The 22,596-nt window shown below is 33.5% G+C and overlaps 1 protein-coding gene across 1 annotated transcript; it reads left to right on the forward strand.

The window, feature by feature from the left end:
- Positions 1-391: 391 nt before the first annotated feature.
- LOC107567746 (electrogenic sodium bicarbonate cotransporter 4-like) lies at positions 392-21,265 on the forward strand. Its single transcript, XM_016253484.1, has 19 exons — positions 392-465; positions 2,788-2,855; positions 3,483-3,683; positions 8,914-9,040; positions 9,624-9,784; positions 11,501-11,650; positions 11,830-11,925; positions 12,897-12,952; positions 14,416-14,573; positions 15,821-15,827; positions 15,916-16,049; positions 16,166-16,437; positions 17,631-17,695; positions 17,818-18,009; positions 19,388-19,501; positions 19,688-19,849; positions 20,738-20,916; positions 21,006-21,078; positions 21,164-21,265. Exons 2-19 carry the CDS (start codon positions 2,789-2,791, stop codon positions 21,248-21,250), a joined length of 2,301 nt encoding a protein of 766 aa, XP_016108970.1. The 5' UTR covers positions 392-465; position 2,788; the 3' UTR covers positions 21,251-21,265.
- Positions 21,266-22,596: the final 1,331 nt, after the last annotated feature.

Genomic DNA, 22,596 nt, shown 5'->3' on the forward strand with positions numbered 1-22,596 from the left:
AAGCCATATGTTCAAGTTGGAGGAGGCTGATGCATCGATATTCGGATATTTTTAAGGGTCACTGTTCTGTGCATGTGCAGTATAGTGCAACATAGTTTTCTTGTAATATCCATTTAACAAGTAGGCCTATGGATAAAGTACTGCATCACTGTGAGTCTAGATTCATGTTGAACTGTCAGACAATAGCGTGGTCAATTACAAAACAGCCAGTGGGGTGTTCAGAGTGAGCATGCTGTGTGTGTGTCATTTAATGAACTTCATGTCACGTTTTCTGCCACCGTACTGTGCTCAGTGCTGTGCTTATGACCCGGAGCATTTGACTCTTCAGCCAATCACAAGACAGATAGACGGTTGTGATCGGCTGTCTCTATGTGTCTGATACTGTACAGAGAAACGAGCCTGAGATCATCTGATACAGACAGATGCTCATCGCACCGGTCATCTCAACGCCACTTCTGTAACAAGGTAAGAACTGATGGTTTTTCATTGTAAAGTTCTTGTAAAAGTAGAATTCTTCAGAAACTTGGTTAATATTAAACAATTGCTGTTAATGTAGACCTAAGGTCTTGTCAAAAAAATAAATAGTGATTGATTTTTGATACATAAAAATTTAATAAAATGTATATATATTATTTAAAGTGTCTCTGCAAATTCTATCACTAAAGTGTATATATAAAATATATATAAAGCCTTTAGTGCCACCCAGGGGAATTGCAAAAAAAAAAACTTTTTTTAAAATAGTTTTCAAACAGGTTTCCAGAACATTTTTGCCATTGCTCAACAAGCAAATAGTTTATTTATAGTTTTATACAGTACGTGTTATTGTCTCTGTTATGTTAAACTAGGAGAGGAGAAAGTATTTAAACACTGTAAAAAATGACACGCATCTATAAACAATCAGAACTGTAAATGGTAAGTGTTTCCCGTGTTTGAGTCACAGAGGCGTTCCCCCGCGGATCAATGACGCTGTCAGTCCTGATTATCTGTCTGGTGTGAAGGACACTAATCATCACACACTGTTAATTACTGTATTACATGTCCTCTTACATTACATTGTTTAAATAGTTTGTGTTGGGGTTATTATCGGTAACGGAAATGAAACTAAAACTATTAAATTACTTAAATAAAAGCTGAAATAAAACAAAACACTTTTAAAACTTGTAAACATGTAAACTAAAATAACTTTAGGTTAAAGCTCTAAAATGACTAACAATAAATAATTATAAACTGAATTAAAACAGAAATAAAAATAAATGAAACCTAAATGGTAGTATTTAAACTCATAAAACTCATAAAAATGCCAAAAGAACATGATAAAAATTACTACATATTAAACTAATTAAATTAAAATGAAAACTGGTTTGTGAAATTCAAGCAGAAAAAGTAATTCTGTGTAAATTGTTTATAATTAAAAATTTTTTTTTAATTAATTTAATTAATTAATTTGGTTTATAAATCCATTTGTAATGTTAAAATAAATTGCAACATTTGATTCTATTTAATTCAAATGGATAATGGACACATCTTAGTAATAATCATTGACATAATAAAATTTTTGGGTTAATTTTTTTTTTTTTTTACTTACGTAATTCGAGAACAAATCATTCATACTGGTTTTGTGAACTGAATCAAATGATCCATTGAAAAATGGTGATTTGTTCATGAATCAAATATCGCTGCTTCTCTCATGAATGCTAATCTGTTTACCGTTTTACAAAGTAGTTACTTATTCAGTAAAAAGCTTCAGTTTAATTTGAGTTATTTATAGGCTTTTCACTAATTTGAAGGAGATTGAGGCATGAGGCCTGGATTTGGACCTGTACGAGATGTGTGTTGTGAGAATTGTTATTTTGATATTATTTATGCATTAATATAGTATTTGAATTAATTTGAATGTGCTTTTATTATTATTTATAATTATTTGTTAATTTTTTTTTCATCTAATATTCATATTTTATTTTATTTGAGCTTTATTTCAGTTAATAAACATAGTTTTAGTGCTTGCTAGTGCATTACTCCCCACTGCGCCACAGCTACCGCTCCTGAATGTATGAATCAATCAATTATGTGCCAGTGTGTGACATAAGAGAGCTGTGTGTGTGTGTGTGTGTGTGTGTGTGTGCTGACAGTGAATATCCTCCCATAATTATGCCAATGCATTGGGTTTTCCTTTCCCGCCAGCAACAGGGATATTGATCTAATGAAGCCGCAGGTCCACGTGCCACATCGCGCGGGGTTCTTTCAGGTCCTGTGACCGAGCTGGAGGCTTTAAAACCACTGCCAGCTAGAACTCCCTACAAAAATTTAACTGATGAGCACTCATTAGTTATGTGTAAATACACTAAGGTGATATAATCTGCAGAGTGCTTTAATGAAGCAGAAGGAAATATTGTATATGCAAAGCCTCTGAAACGGTAACTAATAAATATCACCATGCTTCCCCAAGTTTACAAGTTTTCTGAAATGTTATGTTTAAATATGCAAGTGAGGCATTATCTGATTACACATGCAGAAATTTGCATACATTTCGGGTTCATTTTGTTGAAATATTAAAGTTTTTACAGAAGGAATTTTGGATTGTCTTTTTATTACTCCATAAATCTGAAAATACTGCCAACAACCCAGTCACGGTGGTTTGAGCAAAACAACATATCAATTATATTATATAAATCAGACGAACAAACCCCTCTGTAAATCCCTTCAGAATATAGATAGAAATAAAACTGTGGTTGTTGTATGTGCTACTAAAGTAGTCACAAAGACTTTTATTCTGCCTTTTCCTATCAGGATGGACCATGACTGGCATGGCAGCAGGAGAAGTGGTCACCGCAGCAGACACAATGAGGATGAGGATGGTGAGAGGATGGTCATTTTTTACAATATGTGATATTTGATAAGGAAACTAGAGAGCATAAAAAGGTTAATAAAAGGTTCATAATATTTACTGTTGGAAGGTTTTTCCACATACAATTATGTTTACAATATTTACAGTTTAATTTATTTTTAATATTTTTAATAAAATAATAAATAAAATAATATTATTATTAAACACATATAAACATGTATATGTAATATATATAGTGTTACATCATCAACTAATATCCAAAATGTCATTACTGGAAAAAAAATTAACTTTAACTGAAATACAATAAAATATATCTATAAATTAATTTTTTCAACATTTCTCATTTTTGTTTACTTGATGAGCTTGATGTACTAAAATAGCTAAAAATAACACTCAAATAAAATAATAAAAACTGTATCAATATATTTAAAAAAATAGAAAGGATAAAACAAAATAGCTAAAACTACCTACAATTTAAATTAATACTAAAATACAAAAAATAGTTAAAAATATATATAATGGTATCTCAATGATATCAAAATAACACCGATTAAAATACAATTACATACTGGAGAGTGAATTATGCCATAAACACTATCAAACAGAAACTCATCGCTCTTTGATTCTCTGTTTTTAGAGTCCGTCTACATTGGCGTTCCAGTGCCACGGAGCTACAGAAGGAAGCGCAGACATCACAGACACACATCACATCATTCCCACGATCGCGACAGTCGGGAGAGACACCACAACCGCCATGAACACCACAATCGAGAGGAACCATGTGACCCAGATGAGGGCGAGCAGGATTCAAACGAGCTCTCTGACATCAACTCCATCAGTGAGCTTCTCTTAACCTGTTATTATTACCCTGACGTAACAAAACAGCTCCAGTACAGTTCAGCGTTATTTAGTATCATTGAGATTCTATTATTTTAGTTACTTTAGTTTAGTTTATTAGTGTTGTGCTGAAAATTCTATTTTGTGTGTGTGACCCTGGACCACAAAACCAGTCATAAGGGTCAATTTTTTGAAATTTGAAATCTGAAAGCTGAATAAATAAGCTTTCCATTGATGTATGGTTTATTAGGATAGGATAACATTTGGTCGAGATACAACTATTTGAAAATCTGGAATCTGAGGGTGCAAAAAAATCTAAATATTGAGAAAATCGCCTTTAAATCTGTCCAAATGAAGTCCTTAGGAAAGCATATTACTAATCAAAGTTTATGTTTTGATATATTTACAGTAGGAAATTTACAAAATATCTTTATGGAACATGATCTTTACTTAATGTCCTAATGATTTTTGGCATAAACAAAAATCAATAATTTTGACTCATACAATGTATTTTTGGCTATTGCTACAAATATACCCCAGCGACTTAAGACTGCTTTTGTGCTCCAGGGTCACAAATGTTTTTGAAAAATTGCTTGTAAATCTCATTATGCTATATAATCACGAAATCCTGAATTCAGTCTTTTTATCAACTTGTTTTCTTTCACTTAGCACAGGTTTTGCTCAGTTTTTGGAGTGATAATTTGGCAATGTTCGTTCAAAAACTGAGGTGCATAAGCTTGGATCAGAGAGGCCTACGATCAGTTAGTTCCAAAATGAAATACAAAAGCTGTGCTATCTCAAAGAAAACAAGCAAGGTTAAATCCAAAATTTGGTAATAATATAGCATAGTGAGAGATTTATATGCAATTTTTTTGTAGGCCAGTCATTTTTGACCGGGAACACCACAAGTGTAACAAGGCGGGGATAAAATCCCCCAAAAGTATAAAAGAAAATGTTTATATAATTTTGATTCATTTTTATTTCAGTTGTAGTATTTATTTTAGTAAATGGGAAATGTTGCTTTGGCAACAAACAAAAAAAGATAAATTAATGTTTTGTATATTTTATTTCAAGTAACAAATGTGTTTTTTTACGGTTTTCGTTTTAAATAACTATAATAGCCCTGATGCACTTACTGCTTTAGGTTTGTTTTAAAAGAACGTGCATCTTTACGAATTATGATTGAGTGATTGAGGTTTCAGACTTAAATTCTGAAGAGAGAGAGCGAGAAAGGGAGGGATCAGCAAAGCTGGAGGAGGAGAAAAACACTTGTTGGGCCTTTCATGCGTGTGGCACTTTGCCCTGCTTTAGTTTTCAGGAACGAGCAACATTGCTGAGAAGAAAAGTTCAAGAACAAGAGGACACACTCGTAGGGAAGGTGCATCTAAAATGAGGGACGAGCTCAGTTAACAGGCTTCAGAAATCATAAGGAAGTGCAAGTGGACATTGTATTAGTAGATCTTTTTCCATCAATGAAACATTAAACACTGGACTTTCTGAAGGATGGAGCAGGAACAGCGTAGGTTGACGGGGTCCTTTAGTATTCAGGACTCGATACAGTCGTTGACGTCCAGTCTGGGCTCTCAGAGCACTCAACTGAGCAGCTGCACAGGTACAGTCACAGACGTCATTATCGCCTTATTGCCATACTAGTGCTGCCAGTTCTTCCTGGAGAGTTTCTTTCTGGAATTGTGAGCAGAGCACATTTGGTTTGGAGTTTGACACTGCTAGATCATGATTTTGCTGAGTCTATTAATCTATTGGCAAGTTTTGTGCTGATCAACCATCACTGAAGTCACAAGGTTGGTTGATGATTGTAAGTTTAAGGACAGTCAAAAAATATTTACTCACAAAGTTCAATTTTCTGTAAAGAAAAAAAAAAAAGGTAAAGTACATCGGGATAGTATTAATTTTACTTCCTTTTTGTGGATTTTTTTTCTTTCTGTTTTTAAAAAGAAATAATTGTGTAACAGTAATTTGTTAATTGTTATATATTAAAAAATCTTCACAACAAAGACAAATTTAGAAGTGAAATATAGGTATTACATTAATGAGAATTTGAGGGGAAATGTTATCAATTGTCATAAAAAATAATGACAGTTCCTAAAAAAACGTAATTGTCCATGACATTTAATCACATTTACCCCCAAAATTCACTTTTCTGCAATGCTAAAATAAAATAAAAATAAATGATCATAATATTTGTAGATTTAAAAAACAACAAATACTGTATAACCGTAATTTGTTTACTGTTATATTTTAAGAAAATCTGTATAACAACAACTAAAAAATATTTGAGAATAATGCCAATTACAGACAAATTCAGAAGTAAAATATTTGCATTACATTAATGAGAATTTGAGGGAAAATGTTATCAATTGTCATAAAAATAATGACACAATTCCTTAAAAAAAACCTTAATTGTCCATGACATTTAATCACATTTACCCCCAAAATTCACTTTTCTGCAATGCTAAAATAAAATAAAAATAAATGATCATAATATTTGTAGATTTAAAAAACAACAAATACTGTATAACCGTAATTTGTTTACTGTTATATTTTAAGAAAATCTGTATAACAACAACTAAAAAATATTTGAGAATAATGCCAATTACAGACAAATTCAGAAGTAAAATATTTGCATTACATTAATGAGAATTTGAGGGAAAATGTTATCAATTGTCATAAAAATAATGACACAATTCCTTAAAAAAAACCTTAATTGTCCATGACATTTAATCACATTTACCCCCAAAATTCACTTTTTTGTAATGCAAAAAAAATAAAAGATCATGATATTGTACTTAATTTTTGTGTGTTTTTTTAAATACTGTATAACAGTAATTTGTTTACTGTTATATAGATATATATTTATATTTATATATTTATTTATTTTAATCTGTATTACAACAACAAAAAAATATTTGAGAATAATGCCAATTACAGACAAATTCAGAAGTAAAATAAATGTAAATATAATTGTAATTTTCCTAAAATAGGCCTATTTCTAAAGCAAGATATAATTTATTCGTCTTATTATTTACTGATATGCAATATGAGTCACACATCAGGTTTAATGAGTTCACCCATTGCCACTGGATGTGAAGACAAGTTTCTGAGATCAGTCAGGCCTGATTCTACAACTTCCAATAATGATTTTCATCAACCCTTGTTTAAATCTTCATATTATCATGATTTTGCATTAAATGCAACAATTTAAATTGTGAAACATCAAGTTTAATTGTGAATGCATTTAAGTCTTTTGGAAAGGATTTTTTTTTCTGAAGATAAGATAAAAAAAATAAGATCATCAGTGTTCATTCTGAAGTGATAACCCACCTTTCCTCTCTATTCAGTGCATTTTTGAATGTCAGCAACTAAAGAAATGACTGCGTTGTTGATTAATACTACGAAGACACGTGTACCAACAACCATCTTTTAATATCTAGTGCCTCCATCAAAGTTTAATTGACTTACCAAAGTGATTCAAGTGCGTGAGCTATAAATAATACGGTGCATTGCACTCTACTCTGCATTGGCATTCTACAACCACACGTATTTGTGATTGTTACTTCAGGATTAGAAGGATTACATGGAGAAAAACACCCACGTGCTAATAATCCCGAGGAAAAGCCAGAGATCGAGAGGAAGGTCACAACAAGATTGTCATGCATGGGCTCACAAGCACCGACTTGCACCATTAGTCTGAACATCAGATTTAATGCACATGACATTAGATTGAGAACAGGTTTTAGTAGCCCATACTGGAGCTTATGTCATTTGACTTTACCTAATATATAGAGTGGATAAATTTGATTAAATCACTACAGGTCTGTTGACATTAGATATTGATTCTGGCATCATGCATCAGATTAGAGTAAGCCATTGTCACATGGTTGTTCTAAGTTAATCTACCGAAAAAAATCTTTTGATATGCTTTCAGATATCGGCCTGATTTATGAAGAGATTTATGCATATTTATCTTCAAAGGAAGATTGTTAAGATACTTATCTTTAAACAATGTCATTGATTTGATTCTGACTTTGTACGTCATGTTATTGACTGGTGTCAGCTTACGTCAGCTTGACTCAAGTCGAGCTGAATTCAGTGTGGTCGCAGATCTGAAAGCTCAGGCTTTTGAAATCAAATTCTCGTTCTGATTAGATGCATGTTTGGCTAAGAATGAGGATGGGGTCGTTGATGGCCTCGGGAGCCGTGCATCGTAATGGTCCTGCTCTGTCATATTCAGATTTCATTTAAAGCGGGTCAGCGCAGGGTCAATTCAGACTGAGCCGAAGGCAAAACATAACACCCAGACTTATACGTCATACAGGCCAATAGGCGTCTGCTTAACGCAAAGAATCAAACTCATTTTTACACTTAGGAGGAGTTGAGCTACAGGCTGTTATTGACCCCTTTTGCATGGACACAATGTTTATTTGCTTACTTCTTCATGCTTAATCGCTTGCAGTGTTGCTTGTTGGATAAAAGCATCTGCAGTTTCTTTTCAAAGTTATGGTTTTCACATTGCAGTTTATACAACAGGTGAAAAAAATAAGCCCAAGCCTTACCTAGCAGCCACCCTGACATCATGCAAACATACACTACATCAAAAAGCAAGCAAATGTATTCAGCAAAGATGTAAAAAGTGGCAGGAAAGATATTTATAATCAGTTTATTTATTTATAAAACCATCCTGAAATTGTATCACGGTGTCTTTTACGAAACATTTCATTTTACAAAAAAAGTTTCTGAAATGTATTTTAAATCGTATTGTATTCCAGCTAGTTGCCAAGGCAACATTTTTAATTTCTGTTTAGTTTAACTTCATACTAAAATAGCTAAAATTAAAACTTACAAATTAATTTAAAAAAAAGCTATATAGACAATACAAAAAAACTATAAAAAACTAAACAACTAAACTAAAATTATAATGAAAATGGAAAATATAAAATAAATATTAATAAAAACTACTATTGTATCTCAATGATACTAAAATAGCACTGCAACAAAATAACACTAGTCGAATCAGGAACGGTTGCAAGCAAGATTCAAACTTCCCTCACCCACAAGACTCTATATTGAAGCATGTGCATTGCTTGTTTTGCTTAGTTGCTTTGCTCGCATACTACATATATATACTAAATGCATGATATTTGATCAAAGTACCTTAAGCTTTGCTTTTATTTGTGTGTGTGTGTGTGTGTGTGTGTGTGTGTGTGTGACAGTGTCCCCTGCTGCAGAGAGGCTACGTCACATCCTCAGAGATGAAGATGAGCCCACACCCACCCTCTTCACTGAGATGGACACACTGCAGCATGAGGGTGGAGAGATGGAGTGGAAAGAGTCTGCCAGGTGACACACACACACTCACTTCTGAAGCCCATTATCTAAATTATGAAAAATTGTAATTTGACCGATTCATCCAATTAAAGGTTTGTGCCTTAAAGTTGATCTCAGTGACTTTCAGAATGTATTTATTACTTTAACATTTTATCCAAAAACAACTTACAAAAGAGGAGCAAACGCAATTCATCATATTGCCAACAATATCGTAATATTAGATTATTATAAATCATAAAGCATTTTTTTAATCTTAGTTCACATTCTGCGGTTCTACATTTACTTATACATTATTAAAATCTAGTTGATCTAATATTATTTAATGGACCCGAGGTAACATGAACTGACAATGAGCAGCTGTATTTTATTAACTAACATTAGCAAATATTAATAAATACTGTAACAAATTTATCGCTCATTATTACTTAATGCATTAACTAATGCGACCTTACTGTAAAGTGTTACTTTATAAGGAGATTTATTGATTGTTGCAATGATTAAAAACCCAGAAACATTTCATCCATATTTTGGTATGTGGGAAGAAAAGTAGCCAAGGTAGCATTTGTAAAGTTGCATCTTCTGTGTGTTTCATCAGGTGGGTTAAGTTTGAGGAGAAGGTGGAGGAGGGTGGCGAGAGGTGGAGCAAACCGCATGTGTCCACGCTGTCTCTGCACAGTCTGTTTGAGCTGCGCACCTGCCTGCAGACGGGCTGCATCCTGCTGGACCTGGAGGGCTATTCACTGCCGCAGATAGTGGGTCAGTACACCGTCTGCCCAGAAAACACTACATAAAGACCAAAGAACAGACCTGAGTTCAATCTTAGACTATAGAACTTGAGTTTGAACACCTAATATTCACAAAGTTCCAAAATTCTGCTTATTAATATTCCATTTTATAAATATACACTATGGTTCAAAAGATTTTTATTGGAAAGAAATGATTCAGCAAAGCCTGTATTAAATTGATCAAAAGTGGCATTTATAATGTTACTTTCTGTTCATCAAATAATCCTGAAAAAACGTAAGAAAATCACGTATCCACAAAAATATGAAGCAACAAACTGTTTTCAACATTGATAATACCAGTGCAGATCCTAGACTTCTGTGGGCCCTATGCAAAACGGTGGCGTGGGGGGTGGGATTATGAGTTGTTAACGAATGAATGAAACGCATTTGTCCGTGTTTCACTCCAACTCGAATCGCGCTCGCGGAAAGCGCTTGAGAAACAGTGTCTCTTCCGCGGCTCGGTACGCTTTCAACTCATTATTTTAGTCTCGAGCAAGACTGTACGACATTCTCATTACATGATTTGACTGATTTTTACGTAGAAAGGGCGACAGCGCACCACATTAAAAGAAATTATCATTCATGTTTTCATAACCACTGACCAAATTAAAAAACGAAACAAAAATTAAATCATCTTTGAGAGCAAGGGGGCCCCCTGGTGTGTTGGGGGCCCTACGCAGCTTGCATGTTTTGCGTATAGGGAGGATCGGCTCTGGATAATAATAGGAAATGTTAGGAAAATAGGAATAATAGGAAATGTTACTTAAGCAGCAAATTAGCATATTGGAATGATTTCTGAAGGATCATGTGACTTTTGAACTATACTTTTGATTATGTTTCTAGCTACTAATAGGAGTCCAGTACCACACATTTTCCAAATTAAAAAATACCTATTCAAAAATGATAGCATGCATTAGTCAAAACTGTATTGCTCAGATATTGTTCTTTTAAAGCTCGTTTAATGGGGTTACGTTTATCTGAAGTCTCAACTCTGTGTTGTTTCTCGTATGATTTATGAAATTTATACTAATTCAAATTCAGTAAATGTTCAAATAGAAAGCAACTCAGACCATTTGATCTTGCAAGAATTTGATGAGAAATGTTTTAGTTCATATTTAGATCTCAAATTTTAATTGCAGATTTTGCTAATCTGAGCACAGTTTGAGACCTTGTTGAGATCTCCTCTCAAAAAATGTAGAGGAGACTTTTGAGATTACTGGGACTTCCATATGCTCCATACACTCTGTGGAGGAAATTTTGAAATTAATAATTTTTAAGTCAAATAATTATTTAAAAAAAATTAAATAAAAATCAGTTGACCATAACTAACATTCTTCTTTCTCTGCAGGCCTAACTTTTGAGTACATTTTGAAGAACAGAATGTTCTAACTTTTAGAAATGTTGCAATAATGAACGCGTACAAACGAGACGTCTAGACGTCTGTCGGAAAATATTAATAGCCATACGATCTTGTGATTTTGGAATAAGATTAAGTAATCAGTAACAGGATGCAGATTTGACATATTTGAACCAATCATAGAAGAGGGGAATGATTTAATGTGAGATGATGTTGTTTCTGCTATGTATCTTTCCTATTTAAACTGTTGTCTGATTAAAAGCATATTCAAAGGCATCGTCTGGAGTCTGTCTGGTTACTGCTTTGTCTGTGTTTTTCTGCCTTTCACAGATGACATCATTGAAAAGCAGGTGCAGGAGGGTCTTCTAGCTCCAGAGATCCGTGAGAAGATCAGTTTTGTCCTCTTGCGGAAGCACCGTCACCAGACCAAGAAGCCGATCCACCGCTCGCTGGCGGACATCGGAAAATCCAGCCCCTCTAGTGAGTGTCTCCTGTGCCACAGTCAGTGATGTTCCCAGAATCCCCTGTCTTTCTCTGGCACTTGTCTTTTCCAATCATTTCTTATGAACTTCTTTTTCTTGCATTTCCACTTTATTCTTCTGCCTGTCCTGCCATCTTGATCATATCTTTCTCTGTGTCTGATCTCGGGTCTGCATCAGACCGCAGTCCGAGCCCGAGTCCTCGCTCTGGGTCGGGTTTCCATCGCTCCACTGAGGACCTGCGAGCTCGTCAGAGCGCCGGCCTCAGCAAACTGCGTGAGTCTGGCCTTCTGTGTCTTCCCCCTTCCATAGATTTATCTACAACTACTTCCAGATCTCTGGATTTTCTAATAAACATTCACGTTTTGTCGCTTTAAATCACCAAATCTCATTAAAAATGCAAATTGCTGTCAGTGTGAACACCCTTTAACCTCACAGAGCATCATTCACACACTAACGGCTTGCAGTTGCACAAGAAGGTGAACAATTTCGGCAAGTATGCGGCAGTGCATTTCTGCCATTGTTCTGAGGATTAGAGATTATTAGAAAGGTCTTGACGTTAGTTTTTCATTCTTGTTTGTTATGATTTGTTTCTGTACTCAGAAAAACAACATATTTTTTTCTTATCTCTAAAGAAAGAGTTACTAAAAAGTATACTATAAAAGTACCTTTTAAAAAGCATAATTGCATAAAAGACCCATTCTAAGCAAAACCTCTCAAGCAAATGTCACATTTAGAAGTTTACGATGTGTGGCACGTGAATATTGTAATCATAAAATTACATGGTATATACTAAAGTAACATGCTATTACCATCTGAATCTGATGCATAATTTGTGATTAATTTGTTGCTTTATTTGGCTTTGCCTTTGTCAGTGAAATCACATCAACACAGAAATTACATCATAATAATGTATTTAATTTTGTACTATTTTAGTATTATTTATATTCTGTTATAGTATTTATTAACATTTTGAATTTGTATTTATTTTTAGTTTAAGTTTTAGTAATTTGGTTATGTGCTTTTTATTAGTTTTGAAATATTTCTATAGATTTAATTTATTTTCATTTCCATTTTAGCTTTAGTAAATTTGGTACGTCAGCTTTAAGTTATTTGAAGTTGTATTTTAGTTTTAAGTATTATTTTTTACATTTACTTAATTTTGTTGTTTTTTTACTACTGTTAGTTAACAGTAACAACACTGATTAAATTAATAATCATCAAAGTCTTTCATTTGTGCTTTTCAGATCCTTCTCAGTGCCGCAGTATGAATGATATTTCCGTCACACCCAGCACCGACCAGGTACAACATTTTTCCATTAGTATTCCTAACATTGTGTTATTTTTTTCACATGAACATACTGAAATACACAGAAAATGAATTTATTCATTAGCACAGAGTAAACAAGATGATTACAGAAACAAGAGCACTTCATCTGGGGTCTTGTCTTATTTATGTGCATTTATGTGGCAGATTTGATACACATACGTCTCATAATTTATGCAGGGTAATATTCCATATAAGTCACACAAATGCTGCCAGCAGTCGTTTGTCATTTTGTAGTGTGTTCCTTTATTTTAATGTGAAGCAAAATCTGAAATGCACAATAAAGCACTTAGTTTTGCCAAAGCATTTTGAGGCGATTGCGGGGCTTCAGTGTTTGTGTGAGGAGAGTTGTTGGTGCCGCTGCTCTTAGATCGCTAGACTTCAAAGTGGGCCAATTCTGAGTCCACTTTAATGAGTTTTTCTGCTTAAAGTGACACCCGCGGCTCACTTTCATGTGGTCACTGCCCATGACAGGCTTCATTTATGCCTTACAGGAGCATGCTGAGATTGAAAGTCAGGGATCCTGGGAATTATAGGGTGTCAAATGCGTGCAGATTTCATGTGCAAAGATATTTCCACAAGTTAGTTTATAGAATTTGAATAATATACAGATACATTTGTGCATGCATTTAAACTGAGTATTTGGATTAATTCAGGTGTTAATGCAATGGCTCCAAAAAGGACCTTTAAAAATGAATTGTCATTGCATTAACAAAATATCAAGTGGCAATTATTTTCAAAAAAGACAGCGCAAGCACATTTTTCATGCAAGTCACTTTGAACTAACTTAGTTATAGGGGAATTGACATCATGCATCCAATAAAAATCACCTTGGTCCAGGTAAGGATGTGAAATTAGTTCTGAAAATAGATAGAGGTTCAACTTTTAAGTGAGACTTGAGTGTCCATATACTGGATTTTATATAATAGGATATTATTCTAATAGAGCGGTGGAACTTACAGATTTGATGTACATATAGTACATATATAACGGCAGCGAACGATCTGACAAGAGGCAAAACCGGGTCGGGACATAAAAAAAAGGAGCTTGTTTATTCATTGCAGAAAGCGAATTGACTCTGAAAGCGGCATTAAAAGATTAAAAGCTGATTTTGCCCATAAGCACAGACCATTCCACATCCACGTGTTCTTTGAGGCCACCGTTGCCAAGCGGCTGTTTTCATTGGTTCATTTGCTCAGTCTTCCCGCTGTGATTGCATATCTTTATTGATCTGCTATTGGAAAAAATGAGCCGCTTCCCATTTCCCATCACATGCAGGCACATCAGACATCGATAATAGAGCTCATATTGATACTGGTATCAGGTTGTGTGAACACAAACTCTTTCCAACATGGAAATTTCATGACCTACGCATCTCAGTGCTTCAGACCATATGGACTAATTAAACCCACACATTGTTTTCTTATTCCACCCACCAGCTGAAGAATAAGTTCATGAAGAAGATCCCCAGAGATGCCGAGGCTTCTAATGTGTTGATTGGAGAGGTGGATTTTTTAGACAAGCCGTTTGTGGCCTTCGTTCGTCTGGCTCAAGCCGCAACACTAGGGGGCCTTACTGAAGTCCCTGTGCCAACAAGGTGATCCTCCCACAACAGTTTGCATATGTTTATTGGCTGTTTAAATAGCTGATAGCAGATATTAGATATTGACGTGTAGTTGCAAAGTTGCTTGTAGTTAGTAGAATGTAAAAGTGGTTTCTAAGCCCATTTCCACCACCACAATATGAAATAAAAAATCCCGCAGAATGGAAAAGTCAATATTAAAACATAAAAAGTTGATTTTGTGACTTTTTTTTATTTCATAATTATGACTTTGTATCTTATTTCACTTTTTATATCTTAATTTTGTGTGGCGGAAATGTACTTGCATACTATATATACTGTATTGCAATTATATTGCAATCATTTTATTTCTGGATATCTATTTTTACTGGAAAACGAGACAAAAAGGAAATCAAAATATTTTTGCAGTGTGCTCAGGGTAAAGTGGCATTGATCATTTTTAACAGAAAGAGAAAGAATGCATTGTAAATGCATATTTGCCTGAATTTTTTCCAATATTTAGTTATATTCAGCATAATACTCAAAACTGCCTAATATGAAGCAGTTAACTGGCCTGGCCATTATATTGCTCTATTATTGTTTTATATCATTTCAGAGTAAAAATAAAAAATATTGTGAAAAATAAATATGATATAAAAATCATTGTGACATATAAAGTCACAGTTCCATTTTTATTTTTTTTACTCTTAGACAGAAACATATGGAAGCCCAATTTTGCCACATATATATATATATATATATATATATATATAAATCTTGCTTTGGAAAATCATAATAATGACACAAAAAGTGTCGACATAAGATAAAACTATAAGATAAAAGGACAAAATTATGATATCAAAAGTCATAGTTAACACAAAAATGTAGAATTTTTATGTCACACTCGACTTTTACTATCAACATTTTATCATAATCATGACTTGCTATGTCATAATTTAGACTATAATATCTTGTCATTTCGACTTATTTCATAATTTCATAATCTTTTTATCTCAAATGTATCACTTGGTATCTCATAATTGACGTTTTATGTCATAATTGTCATAATATATCATAATAATGATGTCATAATTTTGACTTTTATGGTTTACCAAAGCATGAACTTTTTTTTCTTATGTGGCAGAAATGGGTGTCCACAATAAGCAGGCTTCTTAAAATGTCTTTTAATAAATTTAAATAAAAAATATATTAAGTTAAATTTCATGAAATTTATTGACAAAGCATTTGAAATTTGAAAAGTGTTCAAAATTTCTTTGAAAAAGTCTTTCTGTTACTTTATTTGCTTTTTTTCTCCTTTTAGTTACAGTTTTCTGTCTGCATGTCCTTTCATTTTTGGATGTGTCTCATTGACTTCCAGGGTGTGATGGAAAGCTTTTTGGGCACGGCTTTGGCCGGCGTGGTCTTCTGCCTCTTCAGCGGTCAACCCCTCATCATCCTCAGCTCTACAGGACCGATACTGATCTTTGAAAAGCTGTTGTATGAGTTCAGCATGTGAGCAGGACATCCTGTGATTTAGTGAAGTCAATACGCATGTAAACAAAATCATTGAATTAAGTGAGTTGGCAGTCTTGCATTGAGTTTGTTTCTTCATTGTCATCTGTGTTCAGAAACAATGACATAGACTACATGGAGATCCGGCTCTGGATCGGCCTGCACTCCTGCCTCCAGTGTCTGATCCTGGTGGCCACAGACGCCAGCTACATCATCAAGTACATGACGCGCTTCACCGAGGAGGGCTTCTCCAGCCTCATCTCCTTCATCTTCATCTCTGACGCCCTTAAGAAAATGATGAGTATCTTCAATTATTACCCCATCAATCGAGACTTCAAGCCAGATTACATCAGCAGCTACAGGTGTGACTGCCAGGCTCCTGATCAAGGTGAGTCTGACCCCTGACCCCTGACCCAACGAGCCTCAACCTCAGGCAGGCTTGGTGGGATTATTCACGTCAAGTCTGAGTCTGACCCTGTTTACTTTCTTCATTTGTATAATTTTACTTTCTATAATACTTTTTATATTTGCTTTGTCTTTTTGAAAATGATTCATCAGTGCATGTTATTCCAAGGTTTGTTTTCATTATTATTTTATTATTATTGTTTTATTATCATTATTATTCATAATAGTAACATTTGTTATTAGTAAACAACGTTTTATTTAAATGTAACTGAATGTAAATCATTAAATGTAAATATAAACATATGTAATTATTATTATTATTATTATTAATAATATTTATTAATATTGATACAAATATTTTTTGATGATAACATTTTAAATAAAAATAATAATACATTTTCAGGATATTTTCAGGGTAAATTTTTCATTTTGTCATATTTTTGCCTTTGATGAAAAAATCCTTTATTCTATCATATTTTGTCATATTAATATTTAATCATTTTAATCAATTAAAATGACTGTAGCTGTTTAATTTTTTATCTCCACAGATGACTGCGATATGACACAAAATACTGACTGAATTTAAATTATATTTTTATCAAAAGTCAAAAATTATGATAAAGAAAATGATTATTATTATTGATGAGCATAATTTTTGCACCATTTTTTGCCATATTTTTTGTCTTTTGATGAGAATATCCTTTAAATTTAGTCCTTATTTTCTTGTCTTACTAATTGATTTGAATTCATTAGTAATTCTTTTAGTTTTTAAAAGTAATAATTTTGGTCAACTAAAATGACTACAATTAGTCATTTTTTTTCCATCTCCACAAATGACTGCAATCCTGCATTCAACCACTGTTCACATTCCAGATAAAATCAAGACCCGTCTTAAAATAGTTTCTGTTAAATATTTGGTTTTACTCAGAAATTTAAGGAAAATTTAAGTTGACTTTTTTGGATGATGTATTGGTTTGTTACATCTGACTACTGCAACTTATGTGTATCATATTTGTTTTTGTCGCCCATACTCAATTTGGCTGCTGACTGGAGTAAGTATTGGCTACTACCATGTGGACATCTGTATAAGATGTTCTTGATATCTTATTTTGGGAATGACAGTATTTTTCGTCAATTAACATAAAAACTCTAGTGCTTGTTTATCTTCTGTTGTAGCGTCTCCATTGGCTCTCAACGCTTCCTCTCCATTAGGCCTAGAAAACATCTCTGATTACTCTATGGTGAGCTGCAGCTGTGTTTAACATCAGGGTTTCTTCAAAACAAGTATCACGATAACTTTTAGCTCTTTGTGTTTCTGTCTCTTGTTGTCTTTGTCCACACATGATCTCGCTCCTCCGCTCAGTTCAACTTCTCTGCTCTGGACTGGAATCAGCTGAGTAAGAAAGAGTGCTTGAGTTTCGGCGGTTCCCTGGTGGGCAAATCCTGCAAATACGTCCCTGATCTGGCCATGCTGTCTTTCATTTTGTTTTTCGGCACTTACTCCATGACCATCTCGCTCAAAAAGTTCAAGGCCAGCCGTTACTTCCCCACAAAGGTTGGAAAACTGTGTATTTCCCTTCCATGTCAACACACTACCACGTGGAGATGGTTTCCCTTCTGCCAGTCTGTATTATATTTACCGCTGTCCCTCAACTTCTGGTTGTTTCTTGTTTTTCTCCAAGTGTCGCACCTTGATAGCAGATTTTGCCATAATTGTATCCATCCTGGTCTTCTGTGCTTTGGATTATGTGATGTCCTTGGACACTCCCAAACTGCATGTGCCCACCCAGATAAAGGTCCAGCATGTGTCGTCTTCTCTGTCTTTGTTATACAGAAGAAGACTTGCCTTTTTAAACTGGTTATATTTGAATTAAATGCTGCTTTCAAGTCATCATTGTGTATAAGAGAAAGCGCACAAGTGGCACCAAAAGATATTATAAAGTGGCAAATTCTGGATTTTCTTTGATTCACCGTTTCATATTATTCCAAGAATTAAATAAATAAATATAATTCAAAAGGAGGTATTATTATTATTTGTATTAGTAGTAGTAGTAGTAGTAGTAGTAGTAATAATAATTTTAAGTCTTCAACTGATTACAAATAGTGATTAATAATAATTATTAAAACCACTAATAATAATAATAATAATTAGTAACAGAAATATTTTACAATGAATGATAACAATAATAATTTTTGAATACAATTAATAATAATAGTAATAGTAATAATAATAATAATAATAATGTTTAATAATTAAGTAATTATATTTGAATAAATAATTATTATTTTTAAATAAAACAATTACATTTATTATTATTATTATTATTATTATTCTATAAGCCCTGGCTTCCCAAATTTGGTGAAAGTACATTTGTATTGATTATAAGTATATTTCTTATTGTAAATGTGGATCTTTACATTTTGTTTGTATGCATTTTATTTAAAACGTATATAATAGTATATTGGTAAGAATATTATTTAATAATTTTTTGGTAATAATAAATATTTTTTTTTAAATATTGAATCAGAAAAGTGTTTCAGAGGACATAAAATATAGTACATGTACAACATGTACACAGACAGATAAAATGATTATAATTTTTAATGAAATACATTAAATTCAGTTCATTTTATGTATAATAATTCAAATATGAACATGAGACCATACAAGTATGATAATTACATTTACATATTCAGTTAAAAAATTTCATCTTAAAACAAACAACATACAAAAATCACATTGCATTTTGAAAATAAATATGTATTTATGTGTGCTGAAATTCATAACAAATTCCCAGAACGACTTGAAGGCATCAAACATGTTACTGCTGCATTTTCAAATCTACCAGCCTTTTCTCTTATAAAGCCTCTGATCTCCTCTAGTTTTAGTTTTCTCCGTCTTTATCTTTCTTTTTTCCTCTGTAAATGTGCAGCTTCGGAAGCTCATCAGTGATTTTGCCATCTTCACGTCAATCATGACATTTGTTGGTCTTGATATGTTAATGGGGCTTAAAACACCTAAACTGATTGTGCCAACCGAATTCAAGGTATGTTGTGCTACAGATACGCTCGTATCTTTCTTTACCTCCCGACTGCATCTGTTTGAGCTTTTTCACAATGATTATATACTAACATCACATTAATCCACTGTGCTTTACTAAACACAGCATGTGATTTCAGTGACATCCGCTGGTTACTGCTGTGCTTTCATCAGTGTTGTTGTGTCTGTGCAGCCGACGCGGCCGGATCGCGGCTGGATCGTCATGCCCTTTGGGAAGAACCCGTGGTGGATGTGCTTGGCCAGTTTTGCACCTGCTCTTCTGGTCACCATCCTCATCTTCATGGACCAGCAGATCACGGCTGTCATCGTCAACCGAAAAGAAAACAAACTGAAGGTGCTGAACATCACCTTTGCATCTTACTAGCAGCTCTCATTTTCACACCCCAGCAAGCATGCAAAGCACCCTGTCAAAACTGTAACTAAAATAATATTTTATAACTTCATTTGCTTCATTTTCTACATGCTAAATATCAGATTTTTAGTGCTGTCAAACGATTAATCGCGATTAATCGTTTGACAGCACTACTTATTTTACACCTAAAATAGGCTTTCTTTTTATATGCTAAATATTTTTATTCTGAAATACTGCAAAATAATCCAAAAAATCTTAAATAGGCTGTTGTCTCTATGCAAAATTATTTTTATTCTATATGACATCTCAGTGATCGTACAATAAGCTTAATTTTTTTAAATGCTAAATATTTTTATTCTGAAAAACATTAAAATTGTTGAAATAGTCTCAATTTTCATGAAAATTACACCATACTATTTTTTTTTTATTGAATAGGCTTTGTTTTCTCTATGTAAAATCATTTTTTATTTAATTAAATTTTTTATTAAGTTTAAAGCTGGAGTACTAAAATTACTAAATAAATAAATTCAAATTAAATAAATAACATTTTTATTTCAAAATTAAAAGAAACTACACCTACATAGAAATATGAAGGGAAAAAATGACTAAACATAAAATATAAAAATGGAAGCTAATTCAAATTTTTTATAAATGCTATAATTGTATATTAATAATACTAAATTTTCATGGGCTAGCACCCACTCAGAACACCGTAGGTACTGTAAAGAAACTCCTCAGTGACCAATTCCCAATACTGCAGCACCACAATGTTGAGTTTTGAATATTTAATATGCATCTATGTCCATTGACAGTAGTGTTGTTGTTCCATGAAGCATTGCTAAATGTCTTCTTCCCATTTTACCTGAGCAGAAGGGTTGTGGTTATCATCTGGACCTGTTCTGGGTGGGCATCCTCATGGCCGTCTGCTCCTTCATGGGTTTGCCCTGGTACGTGGCAGCCACAGTCATTTCCATCGCCCACATCGACTCTCTGAAGATGGAGAGTGAGTCCAGCGCTCCTGGTGAGCAGCCACAGTTTCTTGGTGTGCGGTAAGTCAAAACCAGACTTCTTGTGTAGAATTTAGCACAAGTACTTTGTCATGTAGTTGTGAGGAGCATTATGTTTGTGTTTGTTGCAGGGAACAGAGACTCACGGGCGTACTGGTGTTTGTCCTCACTGGAGTCTCTGTCTTCCTTGCACCAATACTGCAGGTAATTGTTCTTACTTTACTTAAATGAAACCATGCTCATTTGTTTTCTCAGTGCTGTACAAATAATTGTGTGTATTTCTGCGCAGTACATCCCTATGCCTGTGCTGTATGGTGTTTTCCTGTACATGGGCGTTGCTTCTCTCCATGGCATTCAGGTACATGTGGCTCTGTAAATCTGTAGTTCAGATTTAATAGTTCATCCAAAAATGACAATTTACTGAAAATGTACTCTCCGTGCATACAAGATGTAAATGAGCTTGTTGTTCATCAGAACAGATTTGGAGACATGTAGCATCACGTTACTTGCTCAGCAATGGATGCTCTGCAGTGAATGGGCGCCGTCAGAATGAGTCCAAACAGCTGATAAAAACATCACAATAATCCACACCAGTCCAGCAATTAACCGCTTGAAAAGCTGCGTGCTTGTAAGAAACAAATCCATCATTAAGATGTTTTTAATTTCATACCATTGCTTCTGGCTAAAATATGAGTCCTCTATCCATAATATTGCTTTATCCAGTGAAAAAGGACAGAAATATACACAGATCAAGAACGATTTAATACACGAGTTTCACAATTTGAGTTGAATTACTGAAATTAATGAACTTTTCCACGACATTCTAATTTATTGAGATGCAACTGTACAAGTGAATCCAGATCAAAACTGTTCTAAACTAATATGTTGATGGATTTTGATGTGAGAGGACAACAGGGGATGAGTTTTCTCACTGGTGGAAGCGTTATTATGGATTATGGACTCATATTTTGACCAGAAGCGATGGTTTAAAGTTAAAATATCTTAATTGTGGATTTGTTTCTTACTAACACAGCTTTTATATTTTATATTCTATTATAAATGCTAATATATATACATATATATATTTATATTTACAGTAGTAATAACAAATTTAAAACAAACTTTATTTTTATATTTTTATTAAAATGTATTTATTAAATATACAAATAAAAATTTAAAATATACATATTTTATAGATTTGATTATATATAATTAATATTCAATAATAAAATTAGTAAAAATATCAACTTTATATTTTTATGTACTTATTAATTATAAAGAAATAAAAAAATGTAAAGTGTGGGTGTGTGTATATATAATTAAATATATTATTACATTGGCGCTCATAGCCTCGTGGGCAGCGTGCCGATATATAACGCCATAGTGTTTCAGGCGTTCCGAGTTTGAGTCCCGGCTTGCGGACCTTTCCCAATCCCTCCCCCCCCCTCCCACTTCGCTTACTGTCTAATAACTGTGCTGTCATAATAAATAAAAAATGTCAATAAAATATATTAATAAATATGATACTTTTTTTCAGGATTCATTGGTGAATAGAAAGTTCAAAAGAACGGCATTGATTTGAAATAGAAATCTTTAGTAAAACTATAAATGGTTTTACAATCACTTTTGATCAATTTAATGTCTCCTTGCTGAGTAAAAGTATTAATTTAATAAATAAATCAATAAAAACACAGTAGAGTGCCTGCATGCATATTATCGGTT

Source organism: Sinocyclocheilus grahami, unplaced genomic scaffold, assembly GCF_001515645.1.
Source record: "Sinocyclocheilus grahami isolate Dianchi unplaced genomic scaffold, SAMN03320097.WGS_v1.1 scaffold1186.1, whole genome shotgun sequence".
In the NCBI taxonomy this organism is placed as follows: domain Eukaryota; kingdom Metazoa; phylum Chordata; class Actinopteri; order Cypriniformes; family Cyprinidae; genus Sinocyclocheilus; species Sinocyclocheilus grahami.

What these genes read in the sequence shown, in the direction of transcription:
- LOC107567746 (XM_016253484.1), top strand. Translation starts at nt 2,789, where the DNA reads ATGGACCATGACTGGCATGGCAGCAGGAGAAGTGGTCACCGCAGCAGA. An exon ending in CGCCGGCCTCAGCAAACTGC is followed by an intron (nt 11,926 to 12,896) that starts GTGAGTCTGGCC and finishes TGTGCTTTTCAG; the next exon opens with ATCCTTCTCAGTGCCGCAGT. An exon ending in CTGCCAGGCTCCTGATCAAG is followed by an intron (nt 16,438 to 17,630) that starts GTGAGTCTGACC and finishes CTTCTGTTGTAG; the next exon opens with CGTCTCCATTGGCTCTCAAC.